The 14,844-nt window shown below is 40.7% G+C and overlaps 1 protein-coding gene across 1 annotated transcript; it reads right to left on the bottom strand.

Annotated features, from left to right (window-relative positions):
* Nucleotides 1–427: 427 nt before the first annotated feature.
* On the bottom strand, nucleotides 428–14,372 carry TDG (thymine DNA glycosylase). The gene is made up of 10 exons (XM_069859512.1): nucleotides 14,347–14,372; nucleotides 11,004–11,152; nucleotides 8,247–8,476; nucleotides 7,677–7,746; nucleotides 6,262–6,397; nucleotides 6,093–6,175; nucleotides 5,912–6,006; nucleotides 4,217–4,388; nucleotides 3,788–3,916; nucleotides 428–2,706 (listed from the first exon to the last, which is right to left on the bottom strand). Exons 1-10 carry the CDS (start codon nucleotides 14,367–14,369, stop codon nucleotides 2,567–2,569), a joined length of 1,227 nt encoding a protein of 408 aa, XP_069715613.1. The 5' UTR covers nucleotides 14,370–14,372; the 3' UTR covers nucleotides 428–2,566.
* Between the last annotated feature and the right edge of the window lie 472 nt (nucleotides 14,373–14,844).

Here is a 14,844-nt window from a genome sequence, read left to right as displayed (position 1 = left end):
AATGACCCTCAGTTTTATGCGCTTATGGCTGGAGAGGGAAGCTGGAGTGACAGTGACACAGCTCAGATTAACTTGACTTTCAAGTGAGGTGAGGAAATAAGTTTGACAATGAAGTATTTTCATTAAACAGTTACAGAGGTGATTCTCGGTGCCAGACTGTGTTTTAATGTAAGGTCCTTCTAAATTAGATTCCAATATCTTTTGATAGAGAAATCTACATAGGAAATATTTGCACTATTACGCACATAGTGTCTTTTAGTTGTCCAGCCCCTGCTAAGCAGCCCAATATGAAAACTTACGCAGTATTTTAAGGAGTAGAGTTCTGTTGCACAGTGACTCTGATTTGCAGTGTTTGCGTATTACATGTCCTGTAGTGCATTTAGATCCCTGCTAGCAAGATGTGAAAGCACATTCCAAGACACTGCAATATAATTCCTGATTTTATTGTGAAACATTGACAGGTTTAAGACAGAGTAAGAACTTCTGTATCACTGTAACAAAAAGAGCACCAGTTCTGAGGGAGTACACATAGAATTGCAATATTGAGTGAAATGGTCATTGTACACTTAACTGTATTTTATACCTAGATAACCTAGTAGGTGACTCGGTTAAAGAAGAGACCTTTCCCTTCTGATCAAAGAGGAGAGCCTTACAGTAGTTATATCCTACTGCGTTACCTCTTCAGCAGTGCTAATTACATGCTTCTAGTTCTGTTAAAAAATAAAACTGAATTGTAACAGATCCCTGATGCAAGATACTTTGAGCACCTGCAGGAAAATGTCCATGTAAACAGCAATACATGATACAGTACACTTTAAATAACAGACAAGACAAATCCTATACCTTTTTGACAATATACTGAACAGCTTTATGCTGAAGCTAATAAACACCATCAGAATCATTAATCACTTTCTTGATTTAAGACGCTCAGAATTAAGCCACAGAATTTGGGAAGAAAACTGTAAACATCATGTCTGCCTCACAACAAGTTGACAGTGTGTGATCTTAGCAAGAGCTGTTACAGCAGTATTAGGATCTACACTAATTAGTTACACTCAAAGCATGACAGCTGTCACTGGCTGTGAGGAAAGGATAAACCACATTGGTACAGGAATCTCTGACCAGCGTGGAGTGTGGAGATACTGCTTGTATCTATTTTTCAAGTATGTGAAGCACCTGTTGTCATAAGATCATCAAAACTTTAATGTTTTGATCAGCTTATTGCTTTTACTTCATCTCTTCCTCACATGATAAAAGAGGGAAAGATGATGGTCAGGCACAAGCATGGAATCTCAGCTCCTTCTCAGTCACTAATATTGGCCAAAGGCATATTGTTTAAGCAAGCTTTTCAGGAGAGCCCTGTAGTTTTCTACAGCTGACTTCTTATTCATGGAACAGCTGCCATTATATTTAACTCGGTATTTTTCACTTGTAAGAGGAATGAGAACACACTATAAGGTCTTAAAAATCAAAAAGAACTGGATGTTAAAAACTGCTAAACTGCAAACCTTCACCCTGTGCTAATTGTACCCAATGTAAACAATGTAGCTGTACATTGCTTTTACAGGGAATAGTCTTTTAATTCCCTGCAACCTAATCTGCATGGTTTAGTATTTGATAGGAATGGTTGGACTCGATGATCCGATGGGTCTTTTCCAACCTGGTGATTCTATGAAGGGGTTGTCTCCTGGTGAAGGTCAGGTGAGGAGCCTCTTCACACAGAAATGACCAGAGTAAATGCCACAGAATTCAAGAACCGCTATTGTTGGGCTGTTTCCACCCTGCCCTGCTTTTTAAGGAATTCTAGTTCCTTACATTGGAATTTAAGAGGGAAAGAGGTGGAGTGTTAGGGACACCTTACTCTAAAACAGCTCACTTGGAGTATTTAGGCCCTGTCCTGTGCAACACGACTTTTCCTCCCCAGTGTTGTGACTTGAGGTGTCTCCACACTCTTAATTCTGAATAAGGTCTGAGCACTGAACAGGCAGAGCTCTCTTATCCCACCCGGAAAATAAGCAGTACTCACAGCTGCAGAGCACAACTTTCTGCACTTTTTAAGAAAGTAACAGGCAGACTTAAGAAGCACAATTTGCTTAATTGTGCATGATTAAAAACACGCCACTTCATGTAAGATAAGGGTACACTCCCATTGTCCCCTCTGGATATAAAAGGATTATGAGATTATCCAAATATTGAGGCATCAGTAAAAAGTCTACCATTGCTGTTACAACTACAGTACAATTTATGGAATAAAATTAACGCCCCAAAGAAATCTTCACAAATGAGAAATCAATTTGTCAAAACCTGCAAGAAAGGGTATACATTAAATATAAAACTCATATACAAAAAAAGGCTAACCTTTTTTTTCTTTTAAAAAAGTTTGGACAGTTCCTTAAAATTCTCTAATTCATGGATTTGAGCCTACCACACACTTACTTTGGACTATAATAAAATAACTAGCGGAGATAAACTACTACTAAAATGCTTCAGTTGGAGAACCGAGGTACCAATCTTGATCACTGCATTAAAACTGCAGCATGTATGCGTAGCCAAGAAGAAACAGCTCTTACGCGCTGCTTCCCTCTTGTTCCCGTATCATACCAGCATTGAACTCTGGAATCTGGTCTGCAAAGGACTGTGTCATCCATTGTCCATTAGGAACTTCACCAAAGGATGATCCCTCACAGTACTGTGGGTTGCTTGCTGCTAAAAACAGAACAAAAAATAATAAAATAGTTTAAAAATGCAGTTGATACCACTAACTAAAACGAAACAAATTACAGATGACGCCGATATAAAAAAAAAAAAGAACCTCAAAAAACGTAAGACAACCCCTAAGCCCTAAAAACAACCCTTAAAAAAAAAAGGAAATAAAATATTTGCACTTTACATCTTTCCTCTTTATATTTCAAGTACCTACTCAGGCTGCAGTTAAAACTTAATACTTTGGAACATCTGCTTTTGTAGATCCCAATGATTTCCTCAAATTATAATTTCTTCAGCTCTTCAAGGCTATATATATGCAAGCATATACATAATTAAGATTCTAAATGTATAAAAGAATATCTCACTTTGCAGTGTTTCCTGTGAATAATTGTTTCCTTCTCAAAAGGATATTCTCTTAGACAAAGCAGGATAGAGTGCAAATTTCAATTCACAATGTGAAAGAGATTACGACTGAAAATTCAACACTGTAGAGGTAGGTGGTTACTCTAAAGTTACAGTTTATGCCACCGCTTTTCATATATTTTCTTTAATTACAGTTGCTGGTATTTTGGGAAGTAAAATTGCCAATTCCTAGCTTTTTAATTACAGCTAGATTACTAGACTGATCCAATGCTGCTCCTTCATCTGGCCCACCAGCAAGGAACTACCTCAACTGCACTGTTAGTTTATCTGTTTCACCGTTCTCTGACTTTGCTTTCCTTAGGAATGGAAAAAAGGAAGTGCCAACCCTCTCTTTTGCTCTCTTAAGCATGATACAGTTATACAAGCCTTTGTAGTTGAAGAGGTTTACTGTGTAAGTCACTAGTTGTGTCTGTTCGTCAGATCTTGGCAGTCAGAGTTTGGGAAAACAGTTTAAAATTGCAGACAATTTAAAATTCAGTAAATTACTTTATCTACCTCTCACAAAAACTATACACTCCTTTTATTATTTAAGAGTTTAAGTGCTGCTATACTTCAAATATACTGTATTTATTGTGCAAGTTGCTGAAAGGGTAGAAAGTTAAGTATTTGTTCATAAGGAATGGTTTACAAACTGAACACCCCAAGCACTGCACTTTACCAGTTCCATTTGAAGAGAAATTGCACGGGTCACTTTCATACGGTGCACGATCACAGTAAGCGCCTCCATATGCTGCTTCATAACCTGGATCGTATTTTTCTTCTTTGACAGCCATCTTCTTAGCATCCTCTGATAAAAAGAAGACCAATTGTTAATATTTGGAACACAAATGATCAAAAAGCACTTTTATCTGAGAACGCTTGAAAAAACAGTCACACGTTTTACAAAATAACTTCCGTTTCCCTTAGATAATTAAAGCCATACTAAAAAAAGAGTGGAATCCATAATTCTGGACCACAGGATTTAGAGAAGATGGCACATCTCTTCCCCCTCCCTTAAATTCTTTATTTCTTTTTGCTTGGGAAACTGCTAGTTATGTCGTACATTACATAACGTTTTAATAAAAGACCAACAAAACAACCACTATACCTTGTGCAAGTTGCAAGTCAAACGTGTACTGCACCTCCTGCACCTCTGTGTTTGGTGCGATGCCTTTCAGCTGATCCCTTAAGTCTTTCAGCTTTATATAATAATGAACTTTGTCTTGTGCACGAGGAAACTGAGCACATCTTGCACTGGATGATGGCATAACATAGCAGAGCTTGAGGCAAAAAGCAAGAAAAACAACATTACTGGTCCCTGAGCTATGTGCTAATATTTAGTGCATCTAGAATAACTTAATAGCTAAGCTCACTGTTCTAACCCTTGTACAAATGTCAACAAATGCCACAGTTAGTTGTGGGAGATGATAAAAAGAGTGTCTCTTTTTTTTGGCCAGCTAGATCTCTTGCCCTAAAGAGAGCGACTGATTATCATCTGCTGAAGCAAGGACAATTCTCACCAGTTGTTTCTGTGCTACAGAAGTAACACCACCAGTATGTGTTACAGGAATTACAATTTACAAGTGTTTGCCAAAGAGTCAAGCACACTCCAGAGCTCCGGGAGCAAGCAGAACTCTGAGCTTGAAAGTCCTCAGAGGAGTACCTGATAGCACACAAACACCTCAAACCAGTGAGGGGGCATCACAGGTTAATTAGTCTGGCTTCTTGGCCAAGTGCCCCTGCATCACACTCGCCAGGATTTGAAACTACGGAGGTAACATGGTTGAAGCCAACTTAAGTGTCTGTATCTTTGCTGACAGCCTTAACTAAAGACATAAATTTAGATCAAGAAAAGGATCTATATCCAATACATTTATTACCATGCAGTATTTATGAACAGGTACTTGTAAGTAGGATTATTTATCATTCTTACAAAGGCATCTACTGCAGAAGTGTCTAAGAGCTACTTAAGAAGCAAGCACTTAAGATAGCAACACTCCACCACTAGAGAAGGACAGATTAAACCTGCAGCACTAGTAATTTGGGATAGACAGAAATTAAAAAAAATACAAAAAGCAACCCAAACCTTTGAACTTCCAAGGTAATGAAGCTTTGGAATAAGCTACCTTGGCAGGTGCTGTAATTGCCTTTGTTTAACCTGTTCTTGTAAAGAGGTTAAGACAAACCTATTTGTCATGATGCATAGCTGGTCTCTTGAGGTAACTTCCAGCACTAGATGTCTATGACTAATGCACTCCTCAAACTGTTTGTTTTATCTTAAGTACTCAACTTAATTTCAAGCCGCAAATCAGCTTAAGACCGATGTAAATGCTTGGGCATGCCCAGGTCCAGCAATGCTGTGCTGTGTAACAATACAACAATGGACTTCTTTCTCCTTGACCGTAGCACGACTAGCACCACAGCTGTGTTCCGTAAGAAAATTCAGTAACGCAAATATACACGGAACTAGACACAAAGAACCAGATAACAGTGGCTGACAGTTATCATAAAAGCATGTATATTTTATTCATATTTTAGGCAGTCTTCATAGAATGCATCAACTTAACTGACCGTAACACATCATCTCCCAAATAAAGTCTGCAAGTCTGAAGAAGCTGCATTAAAGGCGTGTTGGAAAATTGCACCACCCCACAGTTTCTGTTGAAGTAAAAGCCATTCACGGCCCTTGTACTTTGGGCAAGCTTTGGTGTTATCCTAAGTGTGTGAACATCCCGAGACCTCATTAGTTTTGAAATAACCAAAATGGAGTGACCTGTTTTTCTTTCTCTGTATCCATACTTACGGTTTCTGTATCTGGCACCTTGTGTGGCTGCAGTCCAAATTCCAAGTTCTTAACTTTTATTCCAAAAACTTCTTTACTAAAAATTTCATAAATACCTAAAGCGACAAGACAATAGGATAAGTGGACAAAAAAGAGAAAAAGCTACTGATAAAACAAATTCATTTAAAATCAAAGGTCTCACATTTTCCATTGAAAGCTGCTATACGAGGTTTGTACTTTTGTAACTTCTGCATCAGAATCCGCCCTCCTTCCCGAAACTCTTTGCTAAAAAAAAAAAAAAAAAGAAAGTACTCAAAATTATAATCACAACTATTCATTAACAAGCACAATATTACCCGTTGTTATCCTACCTGGAAAGGTCTTTGCTTCCAGGTGTTGTCCTTTCAACCATGTTTGTAAATCCAATACCATATTTATGTGGCAAGGTGTGGTCATCCATATGGTTCAGCTGTTCTTTACTCAGACCAGACATGAACAGACACTTCCCTGCGAAACAGGAAGATACGTATTTGCCTTTTTCTCAGGAAAAGAAAACAAACCCCCCAAAAATACCCTGACTATGAGAGTACTGGAACGTTAAAGGGAGAGTCTGTGTTAACAGAGCATTGATTAATATGGGAAGACTATTGTCATATCTAGAAAAGTTTAAAATAGCCAAATCACTTACTGCAAGAGCATAGAAAATCCTTATTCTAAAATACAGGAAAGAGCTTGAGACTTTGTGATTCACTTAAGCAGGGAGTGAATGTGATCAATATGGATTTTGTGAGAAAGAATATAGCAAATACAAGTATCTGTTTTCTTTTACAACTTTGCCACGGCTTCTCCTTGGCAAGGCCTTTCTGACAGAACCAGTTGACACCTTGCACTCATATTTATCCTACAGAAGTACAATTTGGGTGATGTCCACTGCTCAACTCTAAAGCACAAATTAACCACAGCTAGCACCTACGGATCCAGGAAGGTTACAAACACCTGGATTTGTCAGAACACGCGTATCTGATCTGCTTCTCGGTAAAGGAGGCTGAGTCTGGATAGTCTGCAGAACCCTGGAGAAACAACCAAACCTGACTGACGAGTCTGTTGGACACCAGAAGCATTTTAGTTGGAAGCATCACATGGATGAAAATTAGCCCATGTTGAAGGCCCCTACTACTACAGCTGGAATGGCTCCTGATATACAAAACGGAGCATTTCAACAGAGCTCAGGTATGATCTTTCTGTATGATAAGATACTGCAGAAAGTGTTACTAAAAATGGAGAAATACCTAGAAAAATTACCTGTCTGGAGAGTCACATATGCTAGATGTGTATGCCTGCTGGGAAAGGGCAATGGTTTTTGCTTTTTCATCAGTTAGAAAGCTTGTTTAGAAGACATGAATAAATACAAACAGAATAGGGCTGGCTGAAATGGATTTTTTGAAAATGTGTGTAGTTTTATTTTATGTCAGAAATTGATGCCTATTGACTTACCCTTGGTAACTCAAGTACTACAGATTGATTTTTTTCTTCCTTATGTTGCACACTAACATGCCAAGAAGTTATTTGGTAATACGATGTGGTAAACTGTGCCTGCACTAAAAGTCACTGGTTATTCCTCTTACATTCCTTTTTAGGTACAGTATTTGACAGAATTAATTACAGCTTTAAATCACTCTTGGATAGTTAAAAGGAAAAAACAAACCCCACACTAGCCTAATTAAAATGCCACAATTTCTAAAAAAGTTCTATACATTCTATAAATAGAATAGGAAAAAAGACATACAAAAATGGTTTCCAGGTCCAGGGTAATGATGTCCTTTGTAAGCTGCCATCAAGCCAGGGTTTATGCCAATCTACAAACCAAGATACCAGCCCATTTTAATGATGAGAGCATGGCTTGCTAGTCAGGAGTTTAATCGAGATACAGTAAGGAAGTTTATTCAATTCTCTTTAAGCTACTGTCAATAAACAAACCTGTGTTAACAGTACCTTCCATCACTATTTAAAAAATTGATAGCGTCTCATTTAGATGTGCAATATCAGAGGAGCAGCTCACAGTGTGGCTTCCAGTCACTGGCGCGGCGCTTCCAGTAAATAAAGTGTGAAGTAACGGTCTCTCATAATTATTTACTACACCTAAGCTTTACACTTCTCAGAAATAAGAACTACGTTACTATGATTTTTAACAGAAAATGCAAAGCAGCTCTATACACAGGAAACAGTTTATGTACTTTATCTTGCAAGATCTTGCCATATAAGCAATACAGATAAGAAAGCAGAAGGAATGTAAATCATAACCAGTAAGTACAGACTGTTGACTTCTCTATTGATCTTCTAACTGTAAGTTACTTACTATTACGATGTCCAGATCAAAGGTCAAAATATCAGGTAAAGTCTTAGTCAGAAGTTCTGCTTCAGATACACCATTAAAACGGTCCACTTTTCTTTTGACTTTAAAACTATCCGTGATCTTTTCTTGTTTGCCTTTTGACTTGGCTGATTTTTCTTTTTTAGCAGCAGGCTTTTTGGGTTGTTTTGGCTCAGTTGCTTTGGCTTTTCTTTTCCTTCCTCCTTTTTTAACTTCTGAAACACAAGGCAAATATCCTTTTTTGTACCTTTCTAATATGGCAGCGTTGATATTCAAAAAGACTGAGCTAGATGTATGGATACAAAAAGAAATCAGGCAGGTAAATCTAGCTTCAAAACTCATTAATTTAAACCATTATCAGATGAATCTTGGTTTTGCAGGCTTAGCACACAGCTACCTCGATTGTCTCTGCACCACACAGACACCCACAAGTATAACCTCATGACTGGGTTACGTTGTTTACATGCTGTATGCAACAATCCTTTAGTAACAGCTTCATTTCTTTTGAAGGATGTGCCAGAACCATCAAAATTTACGTTCCAAGTAATGTGACTGTAAGCTCTAGTCAACTACTCACACTTCAGCTTCTAAATATGAAAGCCAATTGTCACGAGTTACATAAAATATTGAAAAAACTGAATAGCATGTCAAAAATGAAAGGTCTCAAAGATTACCTACAGTGTGAGGTACAAGCTAGTCAGGAACACAAACGATAGAGTGAACACTGCATAAGCTGTTTACAACTTATTGCTTACAGGATACTGTTCAGTGCATCATACAGCAAGGTAATGTATGACAGCTTCATTCAGTCTGAATGAGTGACACCAAACATTAAGTTTTATTTACAAGATGTGAACAAAACAGTCCCTGTTCACTTGTTTGAAACTTCCTCATCTTCAGGCCCCTAAAGCTTAGAGAATCAGTCAGCAGAGGCACTGGTCATGACATGACCACCCAGATAATGCCCTCTATCCATGTTCATTAATAATGTCAAGTGGCAGAACACAACTTCAAAAGTATGAAAACATATTTAGCAGCAATCAGCAAAGAGACAAGGTAATTATTACTTTCAAATTGAAACTTATGAAATTTATAGATGAAACTCCCTCAGATAAGAAACAAATAAGGTAGATACCAAAGTATGGCCCTAAGTCTGCAAACTTATTTGAGGCTGGTTTTGTTTGCATCAGGCTTTCTTACAAGAAAGAAAAAGGTCATGTGAAATTCCCACTGCGTCATTGGAGCAACTGCTAAGGAAAGCTCTAAGTAACACTACTCAAGCTAAAGTCTAGTGACAATGAAGAAGACACTAGAAAGGCACAGATTTGGTTAGGCACATAAGCAGCTTTTCTTTCTTACCCCTTGAAGAACTAGGAGTTTTTTCATATGATGCAAAATGCCACAGATAACTCTGACTGTTCCAAGCTGGATGTGTTTGAAACGATGGAGGATAATGTTCTCCTAACTCTCATGCTGATCAGGTTCCTACTGACTAGATCCTACCAGGGCAGCCTTTCAGACAGTAACCCTAAAAAGTTTACTTTTCTCATCACAGCAGATAGCTGCACTCCAAATCTTTGCTTTTTTCACTCCAGTAAATTTCACTCACATTCGGTAAATCTTCAAGCCCTGCCTCTGAAGGCTTTACTCAACTTCCAATTCTTGGAAAAATATTAGGGAACAGCTTCATAACAGAAGATTATGTTGGCATGTTATGAAGATCAAGTTGTTTGAAAACACCTGAAAGTGCAAACAGCATATTCATGGTGACGTCACGTTATCAAATCATAAAGCTGCAAAAGAAGCCTAACTGTATAGCACTTCAGATACATCCTAACTGCAGTAAATGAATAGAGCAGTTGTACCTGTTTTAAACTGGAGGTCATCTTCCCGCGACCATCTAGCCAAGCTTTACAAGTTAGAAAGAAAAATTGAAGAGGATGCACTTAAGCAATGAACTGACTGACAGGTTACCTTGGTACAGAGAGCTCTGACCTACATCCATACATTACAACTAACATGAAACTCATTGTGTGAATATTTGCTATAGAATGAAAACTTATGCATGGTGGAGAACTCTGCCTTTCTTATGTGGTAAAGAGCAAGCGTAAGAGTAACAGAATGAGGGATCTTCTCTTGGCATGGTTAGTGTAAGCTTAAGTGTACAAAATCCTAGTGGAGGAATATAAAGGCCATGTACAAGTGCATAAAGTACAGAACTTGTGTCACATACAGGACACTTCCCAGCACTGTTTGCCTTTGTTTAAATAAGCCTCACTAAAAGCAAACAGTCTTTAATGTACCTAAGCAATGAACTATTTGTGATTACTACAACCCACTAAAACACCATTTAAACAAAAATATTTCAAATAAACAGGACTATACTGTTGTTCTCTTGCAGAAATTAAAGAAATATGTTAACTCAGACTGAGAAAACTTTTCTAACAAAATATTAAAAGCCATGAAGTCAGCTAAAAATGAAACATTTATCTACTGAAACAAACATTTGCTTTTCCCACAACAAGATAATTTTGTAAGACTGAACAACACAAATACTATCACCCAGCTTTACCACTCATCTTTTTAACTGGCTGGTAACAAACATTAAAGATGACAATCAATACTTCCTCAAAGAGCATCAAGAAATACAATAGGTCCAAAGAAGCAGTTTAAGATCAATAATTTTTCCCCCCAGTCAATTACTAACACTTTAGCTCACTTAGTATAGCCCAGTCACACTACCTTTTGGAGGCTCCTCAGCAATATTTGGCTCTGGAATGCCCTCTAGAGTCGGCTGCTCACTCATGATTTCCATGTTAGGCGCTGCAGTCATCATTTGATGGAAAGGATATGAGTAAAAAGCTTGAGCTTGCTGAAGGTACGCGTAATATCTTAGAAAGGGATAAAAAGAGAGTTATAATTTATCAGCAATTTGGAAATCCTAGTGATGGACCAAACAGACCACAAACACCAATGTTCATCAAAGCTGGCATGTACTGCACACTTACATTCTCCACCAACTCTATTAAGAAGGCAGAAAATTATCCAAATACACTGAGCAGTCTGACTGCTTAAGTGCTATCAGGTGATGTTAAACCTGACATTAACAGTACAGTTCTCTGGTGATTACTATAATGTGTAAGAATCACAACATTTCTAAGTGAAGCATAGAACTTCTTTTTTTTTTTTTAACAAAACACTGTGTATCACACATTACCAAGACAAACTGTCTATCAAACGTACTGACAATTTACAACATAGGCAGGCTAAAACTCTTTGAACTTTAACTTTAAAATCCTCTTAATGTTACATCATCTACTTTATCTGATGTGATACAGAATGGATGAATCATTCTGGGCTCCAAAGCATTACGAATATGCACAGCACTAGTTATTATGCAGATTATTAAACAACTTTAGCAAATAGTGTGGCAGAGGTTGCCCAGTTATCCCACACTGGATCTTAACACAAATATTGCACTTACTTTACACAAAGTGTTCATATACACTGCGATTCAGTCTCCTTCCATGCACAGAGACATTTTTCCATAAAAAGCTCTTTTGCTCCACAGATTTATTAGTCACATACAGCCCTCACACCCCAAAACACAAGCTTCTGCTTCCTACTGTCATTCCCTTCTATCTACACAGGTGCCTACTTGTCCATAGATTCCAAGGCCACACAAATAGATAGAAAAGATTTCAAAAGCAGTAAATTTTCAGAAAACAATTCTATCATCTCAAAGCTATTCATAAAAAAACCAAATAATTTTTAGATACATAAAAATATCTCAAAAGAATGGATCATTCCCCATTTCACAATGGGTATTCAAGAATATTTAAGAATCCCACTGTCAATCAGATTTATGCCAGAATAGTCCATAGTCTTGTGATCAATCCACTAATTTTGAACTAAATACCTGTTCTGAACCAAAGAGAATAAATTTGAACAGAAGCCTATCAGATTCTAGGGGAAGTTGCCTAACAAAGTCACTGGAGATTTTCAGGGTACATTAAATACCACACCCCCCTGCTGGTAGAGTGCCATTTATACATAAAATAATCATGCAATTACTGAACAGATCAAAACTGATCCTCAGATTTGTATTAGGAAATACAGAGACATGCTGAATCCTGTTCATAATGTAATAAATGCTTAATTATACAGGGCAGGACAGAGTAAGAAAGACATTAAACCATTTAACCCAAAAACACACTCTAAGGAAAAGTCTTCTCGGAACACATCTTCATATTTTATTTGTCTATAAAGCCTACTTCTTATAAAGGGAATAAAACTCCCTTTAAACAGAAGAAAATTTGCACCCTATCATGGACAAGTCCCCTGAGCACATGGTAATGAGACGAAAGACAGATTTTACCCCACTTCTAATCCTCATATGCAAGTCTTTTTAGATAATTCTTTTTCTTTACATGTCAGAAACACAAATATTTTGTTATTGAAGTATACATTATAGAATCACCAGGTTGGAAAAATTATGGATCACGTAAGTAAATATTTGCTCTTCCATGAGTAAAAGGCAGTGATTTAAACCCACCCCCTTCAGTTACTGCTAAAAATGAAAGAAAGAGAGGTGATACAAGAGAGAGATACATTCACAGGCAGAAACCTAAGGAGGAGCTGGCTCACCCTACCAGCGTACACAGCTTCCCTCCCTCCCTCCTCCCACTCTGATGAACACACGCACTCCATGCACCCCCTCCCGCCACACGTCAATCCTGCTTTCTCCACACCCACAGGCCCCCGTCCTACGACCCACAACCCCACATATTTCCTCCTCTCCCTGCAGAGTTCCCTCACCAGTCACCTTCCCCCCAGAATCACAGGATGTCCAGAGTTGGAAGGGATCCACAAGGATCATCAAGGCCAACTCCCATCCCCACACAGGACAACCTCAACATTCACACCAAGTATCTGAGGGTGCTGTCATAGAATCATAGAATAGTTTGGGTTGGAAGGGACCTTAAAGATCATCCATGGGCAGGGATACCTCTCACTAGGTCAGGCTGCCCAAGGCCCCAGTCAACCTGGCCTTGAACACCTTCACAACTGGATGAGGCATCCACAACTTCCCTGGGCAACCTGTGCCAGTGCCTCACCATGAAGAAATTCCTCCTTATGCCTAGTCTAAATCTGCCCCTTTCCAGTTTATGCCCATTGCCCCTAGTCCTACCACTACAAGCCTTTGTAAATAGACTCTCCCCAGCTTTCTTGTAGTTCCTGTCAGGTATTAGAAAGTTGCTATCAGGTCTCCTTGGAGCCTTCTCTTCTCCAGGCTGAAAAACCCAAACTCTTTCAGCCTGTCCTCATAAGGGAGATGCTGCAGCCAAATGCTTCTGGAATATTGTCAGGCATTGGTACCGCGACTGCTGCCCTGGGGAGCTGTTCCAGTGCTTCACCATCCTCTGGGTGAAGAACCTTATCCTAATATCCAACCTAAATCTCCCCTGGCCATTTTCCTAACATTCCCTCAGGTCCTATCACTGGTCACCAGAGAGAGGAGATCAGCGCCTGCTCCTCCTCCTTCCCTAGTGAGGAAGCTGCAGACTGCTGTGAGGTTCCCCCCTCAGTCTCCTCTTCTCCAAGCTGAAAGAGACACTGAAACGTCCCAAAAGGGACATGGAAAAAAAGGATGGTAACATCCCATCTCCTAAGCACGGGGCCTGCTGTTTACTGTTCCACAAACACTGGTTCATTTCCCCGTTGGCCTTCCCCGACGGGGACACTGGAGAATCACTTTGCGCGGGTGCTGCTCTGTCACAGAACCGCAGAATAGTTTGGGTCGGAAGGGATCTTAAAGCCCATCCAGTTCCAACCCCCTGCCATGGGCAGGGACACCTCCCACTAGACGAGGCTGTCTCCTCGCACCAGCAGGGCCTGAAGCCGTGTGTCCCCCCGCCAAGGCGCACGGAGCCGCCTCTACCCCCCCCCCCACCTCCACCCCAACTTTGTGCCTCGGCCCGGGCCCGGACCCGGCTTCTCCCTCCCCGTCCCGGCGGAACAGAGAAGAGGACAACACCGAAACCTAACGCGAGGCCCGAGCGCGGCTCCGCGCCCCCGCCGGTACCTGCCCAGCTCCTCGGCCTCCATGCCCGGTGCGGCCCGCAGCCCCGGCCCTTTGTCCCCTGCCGCCCCCCCCACCCCCCGCCTCAGCGCCCCGACCGACCTGCCGGCGCCGCCGCCTCACGTGACCGCCGCCCGCCAATGGCAGCGCGCGTCCAGGCCGCGAGGGGGCGGGGCCAGCGGGGTGGGCGCGACCACTCGTCGGGCGGGAGGGGGCGGGAGGCGGCTCAGCGGGGGTTCGCGGAGCGGAAGCGGCCGCTCGGGCACCCGGGGTAGAGGAGGCGGGGCGGCTCACTGCGGGTTGCAGGCCGGGAGCGACCACGCGGGATACGGAGGAGCAGGCGGCTCTCCGGGGCGGGAGCGACCACTCGGAGCTCGGGGGGGGGTGGGTGTGACTCAATGAATGGGGTGGTTGTAAGGTGGGAGCGACCACTCGGGGCGCAGGGGGGGAGGAGCCTCACGGGGGGGCGGGAGCGGCCACTCAGGGCGCGGCGGGGAGGAG

The sequence above is a fragment of the Phaenicophaeus curvirostris genome, chromosome 1 (genome assembly GCF_032191515.1).
Source record: "Phaenicophaeus curvirostris isolate KB17595 chromosome 1, BPBGC_Pcur_1.0, whole genome shotgun sequence".
NCBI classification, from domain to species: Eukaryota; Metazoa; Chordata; class Aves; order Cuculiformes; family Cuculidae; genus Phaenicophaeus; species Phaenicophaeus curvirostris.
The sequence above is the reverse complement of the archived record's forward strand: the minus strand, read 5'-3'. Positions and strand labels throughout refer to the sequence as shown.